The 16,320-nt window shown below is 41.7% G+C and overlaps 4 protein-coding genes across 4 annotated transcripts in view; 2 read left to right on the top strand and 2 right to left on the bottom strand.

The window, feature by feature from the left end:
• homezb (homeobox and leucine zipper encoding b) overlaps positions 1-808 on the bottom strand; it is a 38,099-nt gene extending 37,291 nt beyond the window's left edge. Inside the window, exon 1 of the mRNA XM_084923986.1 lies at positions 444-808. Coding sequence (XP_084780112.1) covers positions 444-619 — 176 coding nt within the window. The 5' untranslated portion in view covers positions 620-808. The remainder of the gene's footprint in view (positions 1-443) is intronic.
• An 806-nt stretch (positions 809-1,614) lies between these two features.
• Positions 1,615-5,171, top strand: LOC146391135 (tripartite motif-containing protein 16-like). The gene has a single exon (XM_084923983.1). The coding sequence runs from the start codon at positions 2,059-2,061 to the stop codon at positions 3,664-3,666; it is 1,608 nt and encodes a 535-aa protein (XP_084780109.1). The 5' UTR covers positions 1,615-2,058; the 3' UTR covers positions 3,667-5,171.
• A 56-nt stretch (positions 5,172-5,227) lies between these two features.
• On the bottom strand, positions 5,228-11,270 carry gmpr2 (guanosine monophosphate reductase 2). The gene is made up of 10 exons (XM_084923994.1): positions 11,162-11,270; positions 10,634-10,778; positions 10,242-10,361; positions 8,668-8,751; positions 8,400-8,573; positions 8,235-8,316; positions 7,864-7,970; positions 6,559-6,601; positions 6,311-6,470; positions 5,228-6,221 (listed from the first exon to the last, which is right to left on the bottom strand). Exons 2-10 carry the CDS (start codon positions 10,718-10,720, stop codon positions 6,032-6,034), a joined length of 1,047 nt encoding a protein of 348 aa, XP_084780120.1. The 5' UTR covers positions 10,721-10,778; positions 11,162-11,270; the 3' UTR covers positions 5,228-6,031.
• Positions 11,271-11,482: 212 nt separating this feature from the next.
• On the top strand, positions 11,483-16,076 carry LOC146391133 (ubiquitin-like protein NEDD8). The gene is made up of 4 exons (XM_084923999.1): positions 11,483-11,731; positions 11,838-11,885; positions 11,966-12,048; positions 13,123-16,076. The coding sequence occupies exons 1-4, from the start codon at positions 11,714-11,716 to the stop codon at positions 13,247-13,249; spliced, it is 276 nt and encodes a 91-aa protein (XP_084780125.1). The 5' UTR covers positions 11,483-11,713; the 3' UTR covers positions 13,250-16,076.
• Positions 16,077-16,320: the final 244 nt, after the last annotated feature.

Here is a 16,320-nt window from a genome sequence, read left to right as displayed (position 1 = left end):
GAGAGAAAAGCCGATCAGCTGATCATTGATCAGTTTCATGATTGAAATAGAAACAGGAGATGGACGGGGAGAGAATGAGAGAAGAGGCAGCTGTGCAGCAAAGACAGAAAAACTCCAGCTTTGTGTCTTTTTCATTTTAGCTGAAGTCCGGGACAAACTGCTCTCTTCTCAGCTCAATACGAAACATATAATATTTTCTCTGAATGAGGGACCATTCCATTTTTTTAGGAGCCGTTGGCAACTCTACTAACTAACCTTATGAATAAAATAAAGTTCACCAGTAACATCACAGCACCCACCCAGCTGTATAGAAACTGTCATGCTAGCTAGTACACAGTACGAGTTATTGTAACTGACTGTAAAAAGTCAGCACAACGAAAATAAACTCCACCTAAACTTGGTTTATATCTGACCCAGATAGACTGCAGGTCATAAATTCTTACCTGAAGTTCAGTTCACCTGACACTCGGACTGGCAGCTGCCTCGGGTCTCTCCTCCTCCTGCCTCCCCTTCCCTCATCCACCTGCTGGCCTCTGTGGAAGCTCCGCCATAGCCACCACCAAACAACTGACTTATGTTTACACATCGGCCAGCATCTGGCCAATCCACCACTTCTCATTGTTCATGCCGTTACAAAAAAAAAAAAGTCATCAGCCCACCAGGCAAATGCTTGGTATGCCCGATGGCCAGTCCAGCTATGAGTCCAGCTATGTTAACTTGTTAATCTTTCACCGAAAAATTGTTTTCTGCGGTGCCGTCTTTCATGCTTGGCTCTCCTACCTTTGCGAACGTGATGCTCACACTGCAGAAGCCGGTGCTGCATTCACTTACACTCGGATATCTGAGTTTCACTGTGAAAACATAATCGTACATTTGATATTTCATTGAATTTTATTGTTTTAGCTTCGGGGTGGCAACTGGGGTGGCCAGTCTGGTTGGGGGGGTGGCCACCCCGCTCGACATGCCACTGCCCCCACCCGCTCCAAAAAACCCCAAACTTGTCCATATGATTTTAGTAAATGATTAAATAATTCCAGTAGGACATGTTGGACATGTTTATGTTAAAACTGTTGCAGGGTTTTCAAAAAATGAGACAGTGACTGTGCTTATAAATACTGTGGTGATGTGAATTTATTATTTTAATTCAATTAATTCAATTTAAAACACCGAAAAATTATGTATGTATTTATTAATCATTTTAATTAATTTGTTACATTTAACCAATTATCTAATGATGTTTTTGTTTAATCCATTTTGGCACTCGTGTCGCTCCACAGATTTCCGCTGGTTTCTCCTTTTGATAACGTCTCGGACTTTGGAGAAAATCCTTTCATATCAATATAAATACATGCACCTCTGAATGATACCCATGAACCAGGTGTTGTTGCTGTGCCCCAGTTGCTTCGCATACAATAACACTTCACCTTGGAATAAAAAGCACCCTCAATAAAAAACAAGTTGGAACACTAACACGCAATTTTTGCAGGGATCCAATCCATTTAATACGCGTTCAGAAATCTCGCCAACACTTGAACCACTTTCGGAACCAGCGAGACTTCCGACTTCATCGCTGACGTCACTCGCCCACAACGAAGCAAGCCTCCACACGCACTTAATAAAAGACTTCATGGATTTCTCGACACACCCTCCGAAGCTTCAGCACAGTGTCCCTCATCACTATTTTTACGTGTGTGCTTCGTACTTTTGAGTGGATTGGAGCACCCAGATGTCAACAAAAATCGATCCACGCATTTGTAAATCTTAGTTCACCTTTTTGGATCATATCATGCACATGTGTAGCCCTTTTTTACGCAAATTTCCCTCCATACTCGTTGGCACCTCATGAGAAATGAAACTTAAGTTCAGCCATTATAAAACAGCTGCAGTCACGCTGGTCTGACCCCACCCCTTCAGTGTGAATCAGAGAGTAAACAGAGACTCTTTGTAAAGTGCGTTAGAGACAGGAGCAAAATTCGAGGACTTGAAAGATTTGAACTTGAACACGGAATCATTTTTACATTTTTAACTAAATCTAAACGGGACATCCTGCTTTAAAAAATGTCTGAAAACATCAAGATGGATTTACAAACTGTTCTCTGTGACATGTGTACAGAGGAGGACAGGAAACCAGCAAAGAAGACATGCAAGAAGTGTGAGATCTCCATGTGTGTCCAGCACCTCCAGGCCCACCTGACCACACCTGTGTTACTGCAGACTCATCCTCTGACTGAACCCATGGATTTATGTGGGAACACCAAATGTTCTCAGCACGGCAAGCTCCTGGAGTACTACTGCTTGGACGACATGACCTGTGTGTGTGTTTCCTGCGCCATTGAGGACCAGCACCGCCTACACAATATGAAGACCTTCTCCACAGCCCACAAAGAGCTCCTGGAGAAGCTGAAAGCTGAGCAACTGATCTTACAGGAGAAAACAGACGATGAGAATGTGAGTCTGGAAAAGTGGGAGAAGAGTGAAAGAGGGAAGCTGGGTCGCTGCAGTGTGCGTCTGATTGAGGCTGTGACTAAGCTGCGTGACATCTCTCTGACCAGCGTCCAGAGCTCAGTCTCTGCTCGTATGGTGTCCCTGAAAACCAGCAAGATCAGCCTGGAAGCAGCACAGAAGGAGAAGGACACCTTCAGGTTCCTGCAGATGTATTCTCAGGTGCATCAGGATGTGGAGAAGGCCAAAGCTGTGGATCTGAGAAAAGGGCTGGAGCCGGGCAGCCATCGGGACAAACTGGTTGAGGAGATGAGACAGAATGGGGAGAAGATGGTGAAGCAAGCATCTCAGTTCTGGGGATCATTGCTGACTCTGGTTGATCCTGAACACCACCAGGAGCTTGTTCCCACTGGTTCAGACCTGATCTTTGAGCCACAGTCTCTGGGTCGTGGCATGTCGCTGTCCACTGACAACAGGAAGGTTTTCCACAGTCAGTGGATGAAATTTTGTTCTTCCTGCTTCCTCTTATTTAAGAGTACACTTCCTGTTCCTGACTTTAAGAGCTGGGTGATCAGAATTTCCAAAGACTGTGACTGGACCATTGGTTTATGTGACAATACTTATGCTTACAATATGAGGGATGGATATATCTATGGCCTACGCTGCCAAGGTAACCAGCTCATCTCTCTCACAACAGAGTCTAGTTTGGTTATGAAAGAAACTCCACCTGTAATGGGGTTTGGGATGCAGAAAATTGAAACGCCTCAACAGCATTATAATGTTTCCCAACAAGTGATCAACACTCCAGGTGGAAATGTGGAACCACAGATGACCAGACCACAAATAGTGGAAGTTGTGTGGAGCTTTCCTGACTCATTATCATTCTTCAGCAGGATCGGGCAGCACCAGAGAATAAACTTACTCACAGTAACAATCAGCTCTACCAGCTCAGACCTCAAGCCTTTTGTTTGTCTCCAGGGTTTAGAAAAGGAAGCGACAAATTTGTTGTCCTTTGAGTCAGGTGGAAATCCATTCACATTTGGAGGACTTCGGCAACAATATCAGAGTCAGTGGAGATGCTCATGTGGGAAGATTTATGGTGAGTCTACTGATGGATACCGTTATGGAGGGGCTTTTTATCCCACATATTCCAAATCAACCTGCTCTTGTGGAAAGATTATTGGTGCGGCACGAATAACAGCGGTGCTTTGTGAACTTCTGTAACTAATGCTCATGCTGTTGTCCAAAAGTAGTCTAAAGTAGGTTTTGTCACCATAAATGGTGCAAATTCAACACTCTTGTGCTAGATTATGGCTGGTGTATTGCTGCTTAAATATAATCGATAGCTTACTCTGTATTTGTGACATTAAGAATGTTTCTTGTTAGTTAAACCGAACTGCAAACATTACAAGGGAGCTTCAGTCAAACTTGTTTGACCAGTCTTTCAGTGTGTGGTTTAGCAGTGGTGAGATATTTTCCAGAGAACTGAAACTGTTGTGGAGTGCTCCTGAGCAGGCTGAAGACTCAAGGATTCATCAGATTTCAAGCCATCCTCAGTTAAGAGAGCATCAAGGACTGCATTCATGGAGGCATTCCTGCTGGGGAAATATCTTTTACAACACACAAACAAAAAGGAGAAGAACAGAGCCACAAACTGTTCTCTGTGACATATGTGGAGAGGATAAGAAACCAGCAAAGAAGACATGCATGAAGTGCAAGACCTGTGTTACTGCAGCCTCATCCTCTGGAACTATCTTATATCCCCGTGTTTGTTGTGTTTACCATTAGTTCCAGAAGCAGTTTAAGATACAAAGTGATATAAGTGGCACAGATCTTTAGTTTCATGTGTACACACTGTAAATGATCTAATCAATAATAAAGTCATTTCAGTTGACTGGATGAAATGTGTTCTGGAATTTTGTAAATAAAGTCTGCAACACGCAAAGAGGTGTGATCAAGCTATATATTACTGCACAGGAGAGCCAACACACACATCAAACATCACAGTTCACAGTCATGCCAGCTCTGCCCTTGGGATGTCTCAGCTCCTCTTTAATACCCCTCCACACACAACTCTCTGTATCTTTTAGTTACAACAGGTTTCTGTCCCACAGGCTGTGGCTGGGCAGAGAGCAACTCCCACTATGTTTTCCCAGGAAGCTCCTGGCGCTGGCCCTGAGTTTCATCCTTCTGAGCAAAACAGTTAGCAGATAACATAGTGAAACATCATTACCCCAGCTAAACAGTTTTCCTTACGAGGTCATACTGACAAACACACACTTCACCTAAGCATACAAAGGTTATACCAAATCCTACAGTGAGATTCTAAACACACAAATCTAAATGTGAGGATAAACTAGAATTTTCCATAACAAATGTGAGTTTTTGAAATATAAAAGCTGCCTTTTTTCATTTTGTCATTCTGTTCTGGGGCTTGAATATAATGTAGTTTTCTTATCCAGCCTTCTATTTTAAAGTGTTTGTCTCCATCTGCTGGTATTGAATGTGTTACTGCTTCACAGCTGGGGTAGTCGACATGTTTTTGTATCAAAGTAACCTTTCAGCATGCTTCAAGAACACCCCTGAACATCCTCTGGGCCCTGCTTACAGGCTTTATCAATGCAGGCACTTTGGCTAATCATGTGTCTTCCATACTGGATCATGTGCATTTATCCCTGTGCAGGTTCGATGGGAGGAGGCTAAGATACTGATGTAAGTAAACAGAAATATTTAGCTTCATGTGTACACACTGTAAATGATCTAATCAATAATAAAGTCATTGGAGTTTGAAGTTGTGGAATGTTTTTATTGACTGGATGAAATGTAACGTGACTTTTGAAATATAAAAACTGCCTTTTTTTAATCTTCACTCAAATATGACAAAGAAAAAATAACCGTTTACATAAGAACAATTTGAAATGAACTGTGAGAAACTAAATACCGTTAAATACTCACACTGAAGGACTTCTGAAGCTAACATGAAGGAATCAGTTTATTTAAAGGCTTTAATCATTACAGTAAATCCACTTGAAGGTCTCGCTTGTAAAAGGAAACACACACTAACTTTGGTATTGATCAGGAGCAGCTGAACCAGGTAAGACAAAAGTACAAATAGACAGATCATTTATAGAAAGTATAACTCATTAAAGTGCAAAACTTTAGCAAAGGAATGACAGGTTTTCTAAAAAAACAAGTCGATGTTATAATTTTGTTACAGCAATTACAGAAACCTTTAGGATGTATAAATAATTTAAGACATTTACTATAATTTTATATGTCAGTGACAAAGGCTTTTAGGAGTTGCAGAGGTAGCCTGCATCTTACTACCTGGAAACACACTGAGCCCTGAAATATTCAGAGTGTGAGGAGACCCAGAGTCTGTGTGCTAGAAAATACTTCTGTTACAGAGAGTGGAACTTACACAGCTAGAGTTGCGCTGAACGTTAACATCATACTACCTGAACGAGTATCAAAATATGACGTTTTTAAGTAATAAAACGTCTGCTCGCTTCAGTTTACACCAGACTAACAGACAAATGGTAGGTGGGAGTCAAACCGGCGCCGCTTCTTTCTTTGCAAAGCCGGACGTTCAGCTGTCGTTCCCGAAGACGGTGTTGAGCTGCTGGGTGACTCTGATGAAGGTCGTCCTGCGGCTCAGCTCCTTCAGCTTGGCTGCACCGACATACGTGCAGGTGGAGCGGACCCCTCCCAGGATGTCTCGTATGGTGTCGCCCACCGGACCTTTGTAGAGAACTTCCACGGTCTTCCCCTCCGACGCTCTGGAGGCAAAGAAAATTAATGGATGACATTCAGAGGAGACATTTCACCTAAATAACCTTCCTCTAACAGCCAAGCACCTGACACCAACCTGTAATCAGCCACGCCTCCCGCATGTTTCTTCATCGCCGTGTCGGAGCTCATGCCGTAAAACAGTTTGTACTTCTTGCCGTTTTTTTCGATGATCTCGCCGCCGCTCTCCGAGTGGCCGGCCAGCATACCACCGAGCATCACAAAGTCTGCTCCAGCACCTGAGAGCCAAACAAAAACTCAGTTTTCAAGCTAGTTATACTTTCTAAGATTGGAGTTCAAGTTCTCTTTGCAAACACAGCAACTCACCAAAAGCCTTGGAGACATCTCCCGGGCAAGTGCACCCCCCGTCCTGTGTGAAAGCAAACAAGGCGTTACGAGCGTGACTTTATCATGGCTGCACAACTCTAACAAATAACACTGACCTGGGAATTACAGTCAGTAGTTTCATCAGGCTATGGCCCATGAGTAATAAACTAAAGATAAATCAATGTCAGTTTCTGTCTCACAGGTCTCGGCTTAAAGGAAGAGTCCAGAACATTTTGTGTTGTTAGATGACAAGAATGAGTCTAAACTCTGTCCAGGAACAGTGGAAAACACACAGTACATAAAAGATAGATGTAATAATAACAACAGTGAGAATAAAATGATGATCAGGGTAAACAAACTAAGAACATGTTATAATGAAGAGCATGCAAGTCTGAACTGTTGGGCTTTGAGAGTTTATGGTCAGATCTGGATATCAGCTGATATTATCTATTTGGCTCAAAAAAGGAAAGAAGAGGCGGGACAAACACTCTTGAACCATGCAGATGTGCACCAGAGGGGATTCTGGTTGGCAACACCAAAGGAACAACCAGCTGATCCAAGCAATCGGGGAAAGTGTAAAAGAGTAAATAAATAACTCCACGAAATAAATGTTAGGAAAGTTTGTTTAACTTGTATATCTGATTTTCAAATGACCGACCATCAGTAGTAGCATCAGTCATAATATTGGTGGGGCTTGTTTTGCGAACTTCCTTTTCGAAACCTCGAGTTGAGCCCTTATTTTGTTTTTGTTAAACCACATGTCGCTGCAACAGTCACTTATTAACCACAGGAAAACCACCCTGGGTGGAGGACACCCCGCTTTACCTTCTATTTTACCCTAAATATAAATATACCCAAAATCTATTAAAATTTATATTTTGCAATAAATAAGACTTTAAGCAACGACTGAGACCATAAACACTTTAGGAGAGTGTTTACTGAGATCTCAGATGAAAAAACTCAAAAAGGGGCAGTTTCTTATCGATGTATTAAATCCGACTTGACCACAGGAACCGCCCCCTGCTGGCCGTTAAAAAGAATGCAGGTTTTAAAGTGCATAACACAATGTACTGCCAATATTTTACATACAGGAAACAGATAAAACTCAACCATGTGCACCTAGAAAGCTCACAAATTAATGGCATATGTTATTTATTCAAAAGGATTTAAAAAAATAAAATAAAAAATAGAACTTGTGGTTTGAGACACACTTCTATTTCTATTCCTTCGACCACTTCCTGTGTGCTTCCTTTTAAAACAGGAAACATGCCGTCTTCAAACTCTTCTCATCGCGACTGCACTCACTGAGATGATGTGGCCACCCAGGCCGTGGGCTGCATCTGCACACTCAATGACAGCGCTTAGCTGAGGATAGCCAACCCCTGTCTTCTTGCGGGTGGTGCACACAGAGCCTGCAGAGGAAGGAGGAGCCAAACAGGAAACAGCAGTTTTAAGCACTGTTGAGTCTTTATGTGGCAAATGAATGTTGACTGCATGGTGGCAAATATGAATAGCTACCAGCAGAGAAAAAGGAATGTAAACAAGGTGGGTAATTTTATATAAATATAGAAAATGTTCTTATAATTTAAATATAAATTATGCCTGTGCAGAAAAATAGGCAAGATAACCTCACGGCGAGTGTGCTAAGATCAAGTGCAGAGTGCCTTAAGACTCACCTGGTCCGATGCCTACTTTGATGATGTCGGCGCCGGCGAGGATCAGCTCTTCCACCATCTCTCCAGTTACCACGTTCCCTGCCTGAGCAAAAATAAAAATCAGCACATATCCGAGAAATGTCGTTTTCCTCTGGCATTTAAAAGGATTCACAGACAGGAACTGACCATTATCGTGTGCGAGGGGAACTTCTCCCTGACGTCTCTGACGAAGTGGACAAAGTGCTCCGAATAACCGTTTGCCACGTCCACGCAGATGTACTTCAGCTGCGGCACCGCCTCCACCACGGCCGAAATCTTCTCAAAGTCACTGTCACCGGTCCCCGTGCTGACTGCCACACTCTGAGAGACGAACACAGAAGAGAGAGACTCGTCTTACAGTTAACACGCCATTAATAACCTCATCAGAATAACTGGTTCAAACAGCAGTGAGTACCTCCAGACATTCTGGATGCTTTTCTGCAAACTCCAACCAGTCATCCACCGTGTAATGTTTGTGGACTGTAGTGAACAGAGTAAACTGGAGGAAGACACAAAGAACAAAATTAGGTTATCCATGCAGACATACATCAGTGCAAGAACACAGCCTATCGTACTGTGCAAAAGTCTTGAGCCACCCGAGTTTCTATATATTTTGGTAGAAAAATGGGAAATAGGTAAAGTGATTTATTGGTGCAAAAAATGCATGAAAATAAAAAATATAAGGCAAAAAAAGAATTTGCACAACTCTAACGAGTTTGATAGTCATTTGGTGTGAACATCTTTATTCTTCAACACAACCTGAACTCTCTGAGGCAGCTTTCTTGTGATTTCTTTAAGTCATCTTCAGGAATAGTTATCCAGGCTTCTTGAAGGACATTTAAAGCTCTTCTTTGGATGTTTCTGCCTTTTGTTCTGTTCTCTGTCAAGATGATCCCACGCTGCTTCAATAACATTGAATCTGGACTCTGAGGAGGCCAATCCATGGCTGATAGTGATCCACTGTGTTTTTTATATCCATGTATATTTAACTTCATTGGCAGTGTGTTTGAAACCATCGTCATGCTGAATAATGAAGCTGCTACCATTCAGTCACTTTCCAGATGGCATTGCATGGTTTATTTTGAGATCTACAGAAAAGTGGTGTCACTGCTGTTGGGATTAAATAATTTGCAGTGCCTCAATAATGCTATGCTTTTTATTAATAATAAGTGTTATAAAGTTATATAGAGTAGTATTAAGTGGACACAGCCCTGAAAAATAAAGGCATGAGACCGTGTGTCCTTGGGGAGAAGAAAGCTGAAGACTCTCACTCACACTTGCCTGGGAAAATGTAGATAAGAGGGGACCATCTCTAGTGGAAAGTTACAGGGACACTGTTGTTTAGACTAGAATGAGAGCGCTTCTGTAATAAAACTGTTGGGGGGACACCACCATTTTGAGATCCGTGGCAACGTGTCGTGCAGGACGCATCTCCCTTCTAGAAGTAATGTGAAAGAGAAATAAAGTGTGAAATGGTCTACTGAGCAGTGGTTTGTCTTCCATCGGATGCCTCTGAATAATTAAAAGAATTGTTGATATTTACACTGCTCATGTGGTGACATCTGATGGCCATTAGGGGCAGTATTAATGAATGACACACACACACACAAAAGTGTGTGTTTGTGATGTGGTCTTCATCTTTTTGTGGCTGAGAAGGTTAATAGAATTGCAAGATAATACAAACAAACACACAGTTGTTTGTATTATCATTCTATTGATATAGAAATATTCCACATGTAAGCCACCAACATTTAAACTGAGGCATCAGACTCCTCCTGTTTTTAATCCCCCGTTCAACAGGGACAGGTAAGAGAATCAGTGCCCATCCTCAGGTGTGTAATGTAGGGATTACTGGCACTCACATTACTCATGGCTTAGATAAATTTAGGTTCACCTACTTCTGTTTGGACTACTTTAATCACTCCCTACTGCTGGCATGCCAGCAGTACTTCTCAGTGAAATAATACATAACAGCAAACATTTCTGCACCTGGTGCAAAGCCACGGCCATCTCAAAGGTCCCCACAGTGTCCATGTTAGCAGCGATGATGGGGATCCCTCTGTAGCTGCCCTTAGAGTTCCTGAAGGTAAAGCTCCTCATCAGGTCAACCTGTGGTAGATGAGGAGGCCAAAAAAATTACTTAAGAATTAATTTATGCAACCAGCTGGCAAAACATTTATTTTAGTTATTTGGAATTCCCATCAATGATTTGCGGTGACTCGCAGAGCCACACAAGACTGTATTTTGTGCCCCTTTTAAAGTACTGTCGCATGGCCTGTGTGCTCACTTTCCAAGAATAGCTAATGATTTAGCAAATGGAAACATCTGCATGTAGGTCAGTCTGGTTTCCTGTGGAAACTGCGCACAGCTGCATTACCCACCTCGCTCCTAGACTTCAGCGTACTCCGTTTTGGCCGGAGGAGCACATCCTTGAAGTCTAGCTTGATGTCATTCTCTATACGAGGCATTTCCGAAAAGAAGCAGCAGCAGCCGGTCTAACAGGGAAAAAGATGGAGCAGTGCGGATCTATGAAAGAGAGTAAAGTTCATATGTTAAGGGGACACCCCTTACTTTGTCATTCATACAGCCGTGTATATGAAAAACAAGTAACTGTAAGCAGGTACGCTCAAAGTTGACGTCAGGAGGGACCCTCAAAAAGCCAAGAATCCTTCTAGGACTGAAAAAGAGACTCGGGGAAAATCCGGGACTGCGTTATGAAAATGGACTAAGTCCTTCTGTAGCTAATGAGTCCTGCTTTTTTAGCTCCGATGTCAAAATTCAAGGTTACACCACATAACGGAGTTAATAGCTGAAGTCACTCACAGACCGTTCATTTAAGCATGAGCTAATAACAATAAAATGAGTGAGTTATCTACCAATTTAATAATTTACCAAAACAAAGTACTTACCGTTGGGAAAATGACAGATCTGGTCCGAACCTCACCACTTCAGCTTCCGTCTCCACTGGCGGGAAACTTTATTGTGGCGGACACCCGCCGACACCCGCCTTGTAGTTTTTAAGGGCTTCTGCTCGGAGGAGACGACGCACGTAAAAACTACTAACTCGACTTGCGCTTTACGTCATGTGGTACTGATGTCGTAAGGATTTTTTTAAGGTACTTGGGTGATAAATTTGGGTTTGCTTTTCTTGACCTTGCTCGAGTTAACGTAAAGTCATTTAGGTTTGAATGTTGTGTTTGTTTGTTTTTCTTACGGAAAATAAAATATATAAACCGGAAATCCACGAAGCGGAACGGTTAACGTACAAACGAGAAGGGGGAAAGACACAGGAAGTACCCATTGATTTTCTGTGAAGAGGAGGAATATCGCGTATCTTCATCAAAATACCACATCGAAACATAAAATTCCAACACGTAGTTTGAGATATTTTACATTCCTTTAATATATACTCGCACCACTGATCCCACTTGACTGATATTTCTACAAAGAAGTCAACAAAGATGCTGATTAAAGTGAAGGTAAGGTCCGTCATACTGAACGATTTGAGACTCGTCTTGTTATTACTGACTCACTGCCTCTGCTGGATCCGTTGAAATCATTTGCTTAACAATGTTTTTATCACAGACACTCACTGGCAAGGAGATAGAGATTGACATAGAGCCCACAGATAAGGTACATGTTTATCTTTTTTTGATGTGCGCAGATAGTAAGTCGGTGTGTTTTTCAGTGCATTTTAATTCATGTCCATCCAGGTGGAGCGGATTAAAGAAAGGGTGGAGGAGAAAGAGGGGATCCCTCCCCAACAGCAGAGGCTAATCTACAGTGGAAAACAGATGTAAGACCCGGATACAGTTTGTTTTTTTTATTAAAGAGTGAGGTTGGGGATGTATTTAATGGAAGCACCTGCACACAGTTACTGCAGTGCACACAGTGTAGTTTATTACAGTAAATCTCCTATAATAAATATCCCAGTGTAGCAAATGCTCACTAGTGCACCACGTGCATCTGCCAGATCTGATCTGCCAGAAATCAGTTAGCCTTAGTTTCAAATGAAACTGTACTTAAGATTTATATCTGTCACAGAAACAAATCTGCATTAGCATGCTAATACTGATAGGAAGGGCAAGAGCAGAATGATCAACTTTACCTCAGGTTAATGTACCCAGGTGAATTATAAAATGTATTAAATTTATAGTTAAAATCAGTCAAATATATGCTAAAGGCCATTTCATGCCATTGTGCCAACGAGACTCAGATCAGCTGACTGGAGCAAGAAGGAAACATAGGACTCAAAAATCCATCTGCACATATAGGTTTTTATTTTATAAAGTGTAAATTTTACCAAATCCACTTTGCACCTATATACTGCATTTTAGGAACAACCACAGACACATTGCTGACCTCGTTTTAATTTGAAAACTGCAGGGTGGTGCTTGAATGTGGACGGGGTGAAACAACGACTCCCACATTTGCCACCATATTCAGCCTTATCAGGCACAAAAATGCAGCTAAATTATTACAAGTTAGATTTATAAAGATCCTTTTTTGCTGATGCTAAAGCAATCGAGTCTAAAGGGTCACTTTAGTTGTTAGCAGTGACTCTGTAAGGTTCATGGTGAGATGACTGCCTTTTACTCATTGTTGATTTTTAGTAACGTTTACAGCTCGTTGTTGTTCTAAAGAAGGAAATCTCTTGTCTTAATTTTTGCCACCGCTTCTCTTCTGAAGCAGCATTTTTTATAATACAAAGAACTACAGATGTACGTCGACATTATCCTCAAAACGTTTAGGGAAAAGTTCCACATCTTTACCTGCTTAAACTGTTTTACGTATTAAAATAAATCATTGTGTCAGATGGATTATCAGTTTTTTTTAAAAAGAGTATTGAATGCATCGTCTCTTTCCTCAGGAATGATGAGAAAACAGCAGCAGACTATAAAATCCAGGGAGGCTCCGTTCTCCACCTGGTACTTGCTCTGAGAGGAGGATGCCTGCTCCACCATCGCACAACACTCTGTTCTACACCTGCGGTGTAGCCTTCACCGCTGCCTCAGCTGTTGCCCTGCCTGCACGAAGCGAGAACAGTGACGACTCCGAGCCAGCAGCTGCTGGATCACCAGGTGGTATTGTAGCCAAGACGGAGCCTTGGTCTAAAAAGTCTGATCGGGCTCTCTTTATTTCAGACATTTCCCTGCAGCCAACAGGTTGTTGGCCACAAACGCTCCCTCCTTCCACACTCTGTAAATTTGCCACGGTGCGACACCCTTATGTAGTTGGAAAGTTTCTCAGAATTAAAGAAAATTTTGTCTTCAAGTCAACAAATCAGATATTTTGTCTGAAGCAGACAGGCCCGAGGTTTTCGAGGCATGTAAAAAAGTTACTTTAGTTCCACTAATGATAACACTGATGACTGGACTGCGATGCTGCCTCCAAACGTTCTTTAATTGATTATTTTTTTTATTCTGTGTACATGTTTTGTTATTCTTATATGATGCAGATGTGCCGTAGTGCAGTTAGATTTGAGGAGGATGAATCGCTGCATATGTAAAAGGATAGTTCCACATTTAAGGAAAGCCACCGACTCATTTTTCATGGGAAACCGACGCACCTCTCGCATCTGATCACTCAACATGAAGTCACTATCATCAGCTGGTTAAATTGCTTGTTTGTGTAGCACGAATAAGCTCCTTTACCGGGCATGTCCCGAGAAAGTCCTTTAAATTACGCTTATAGAAGGTTTAAATGCAAAAGCTCACATGCAACAGTCAGAAACACAAGCTGTAGAATAAGTACTTTATAAATCAAAACACAAAAGTTCAAAATGAGTAAAAAATGTAGATAGACTGAGTAGTGCAAGGTGCAAACTGTGGTATAGTAATGAATGAAAAAATAACCCAGCAATAAGACCGGCTCTACTCTTTAGGTGACAGATTTCCTTTGTTAGCATCTGTAAATCTTTTATTAACATGTCACATGACACATGTCGGTTTAATATGTGCAAAAAATAAGTGTTTAAAACAGAAACTGTGTTTCAGTCTTCTTCTTCACCCACAGTGAAATGTCATTTCTAACTGTGAATTTTCCACTTGGATTATGTTCCTAAAAGAAGACCAAGCGAGTTAAATGGCGACACGCTGTAGCGTTTGTAAGTGGGTTTCTTCTCCCAGTCTTTGTGCTGATCTACCTGCCTGCTGGATTTAACCCTAAAAGATCCATAATTTGTTGGACAAAGAGAATTTTTGTAGTTTTGCTTCCGTTCTCCACCGCAGTGGCTTTTAAATCAGACCAGATGTGATTGAAGTGCAGACCTGCAGCTTTCAAAGAGTTTAACAGAATTGCATAAACTGTTTAGGAATTGGAGCCATTTTTAGAGGCTCAGAAAGCACAAAATAAAATTGGGTTTTTATTAATACTTTGAAGTCAACCACTGAAGTCTGTATCCCATGGACGTTACCATTACTGCAGCCAGCTTCAGTCGCTGCTTGTTTGTGGGTCTCTCTGTCGTCAGTTTTGTATTCAGCAGTTGAAAGCATGCTCTGTTGGTTTGAGATCAGATGACTGACTCGCCCATTGATAAATCTCATTTCTTTGCCTTTAGAAACTCTTGGGTTGCTTTTGCAGTTTGCTTTGTCTCATTTATGCATTTGCACAGTGAAGCTCTGTCTGATCAGCTTTGCAGCATTTGCCTAAATCTGAGCAGAGAGTACGACCCTGCACACTTCACAGTTCATCCTGCTGCTTCTATCTACAGCCACATCATCAGTAAACACTAGTACCCCCCCAGTGCACCTAACAGCCAAACGTCCCCATGAGCTAGTCTGGGTTGGATCTGTCCAGAACAGCGTGAGCTCTTCTAGTTGTTTTCCGGCAGTCTGATGTGCCCTTCCTGTTCTCGAGTCTAACCAGTTGTTTGCACCTTGTTGTAAACCTTCTGTATTAACATTCATGAAAGTGTGTCGTGATTGTAGACTTTCACAGCGATGCACCTTCTTCCTCAAGCGTGTGCTTGACTTGTTTTAATGTTTCTCTTTTAATTTAGTCTTCTGTGGTATTGCTGAGCTCTGCATTCATTTAATATTTTTGGAAGAATGTGTCGGATTGTTGATCAGACAGGTTTATTTTAGCTCTTCAGCCTAATGATGGTCTCCCTCACTTACACTAACATGTCTTGGGCCTCCTCATATTTAGAGTTTTAGTGAAAAGCTTTAAAATATAAATTCAACACATGGAATCAGCTTCAAATATCAACAAGGAGCAGGCCTCTGAAAATGGGAGACTGTATAAAAATGACTATATAATGTCTGCATAATTCATAAACGGTTAATGTTAATTTTTATTTTAAATGCTTGAGTGAAATTATATCTAGACTGTTTCATTTAAAAACATATCTGCTGTGATCGTGTACAGAGGCAAAGTGTCTTTGTGCAACAAATTATGGACCAAACTATGTGAGAGTGGGAAAAGTCTTCATGAATCTGCGTTTCCTAAAATCAAAAACTATTCCTGTGATGCAAACCAACAAGTAATGGGCGTGTTTTGTGATGTCAGGAAAACCTCCTGCGACTTGTTCTAAATCATGGACCACATATGGTAGTTGATTGTAAGCCTGCTTTATAAGCAGCCTGAGCATGTCCGCTGGGTAAGCTACTGATTTTTTTAATGTGTTGGGCAGAGTTGGTTTTTGCTCTCATTGCATATTTGACTGTAGTGAGGAGCGCGGCTTCAGTTTACGTGGTTTGTTTGTTTGAGAAGCATTGCTGTGTTAGTTCCCACGTTGCTCCCACCAGTGTGTGACGAGTTATGAGAAACTGACTTTTGCTTTGGATTGATCTGTCAGTAGAATAAATTTGATCCTGCAAACGACTCGTGTTTACTGCTTTCTGTTTCTGATCTGTGTTTGTTTGTTTGTCCGCAAACTCCTCCTAAACCGTCGGGAGTTAGACAACCAAACGTGGCACTCGGCTACATCTTACGTCCCTAAGGATTTTTATCTACATCTGATATTATGATGTCATTGTGTTGCCTAGCAACCACCTACCAATGGCTCAAAGTGATCGGTTTTTAGCATTTTTGCCCTTACAATACCTCAAAATTAGCTTCCATCATT

Source organism: Perissodus microlepis, chromosome 3 (assembly GCF_051167445.1).
Source record: "Perissodus microlepis isolate ML-2025 ecotype Zambia chromosome 3, ASM5116744v1, whole genome shotgun sequence".
NCBI classification, from domain to species: domain Eukaryota; kingdom Metazoa; phylum Chordata; class Actinopteri; order Cichliformes; family Cichlidae; genus Perissodus; species Perissodus microlepis.
The sequence above is the reverse complement of the archived record's forward strand: the minus strand, read 5'-3'. Positions and strand labels throughout refer to the sequence as shown.

Excerpts from the sequence above, each read along its gene's own strand:
- LOC146391133 (XM_084923999.1), top strand. Across the intron at positions 11,886-11,965 it reads ACATAGAGCCCACAGATAAG|GTGGAGCGGATTAAAGAAAG; the intron begins GTACATGTTTAT and ends ATGTCCATCCAG. Across the intron at positions 12,049-13,122 it reads ATCTACAGTGGAAAACAGAT|GAATGATGAGAAAACAGCAG; the intron begins GTAAGACCCGGA and ends CTCTTTCCTCAG.
- gmpr2 (XM_084923994.1), bottom strand. The coding sequence starts at position 10,720 with ATGCCTCGTATAGAGAATGACATCAAGCTAGACTTCAAGGATGTGCTC. Across the intron at positions 10,362-10,633 it reads CGCTGAAGTCTAGGAGCGAG|GTTGACCTGATGAGGAGCTT; the intron begins GTGGGTAATGCA and ends CATCTACCACAG. Across the intron at positions 8,317-8,399 it reads TCCCCTCGCACACGATAATG|GCAGGGAACGTGGTAACTGG; the intron begins GTCAGTTCCTGT and ends ATTTTTGCTCAG.
- LOC146391135 (XM_084923983.1), top strand. The coding sequence starts at position 2,059 with ATGTCTGAAAACATCAAGATGGATTTACAAACTGTTCTCTGTGACATG.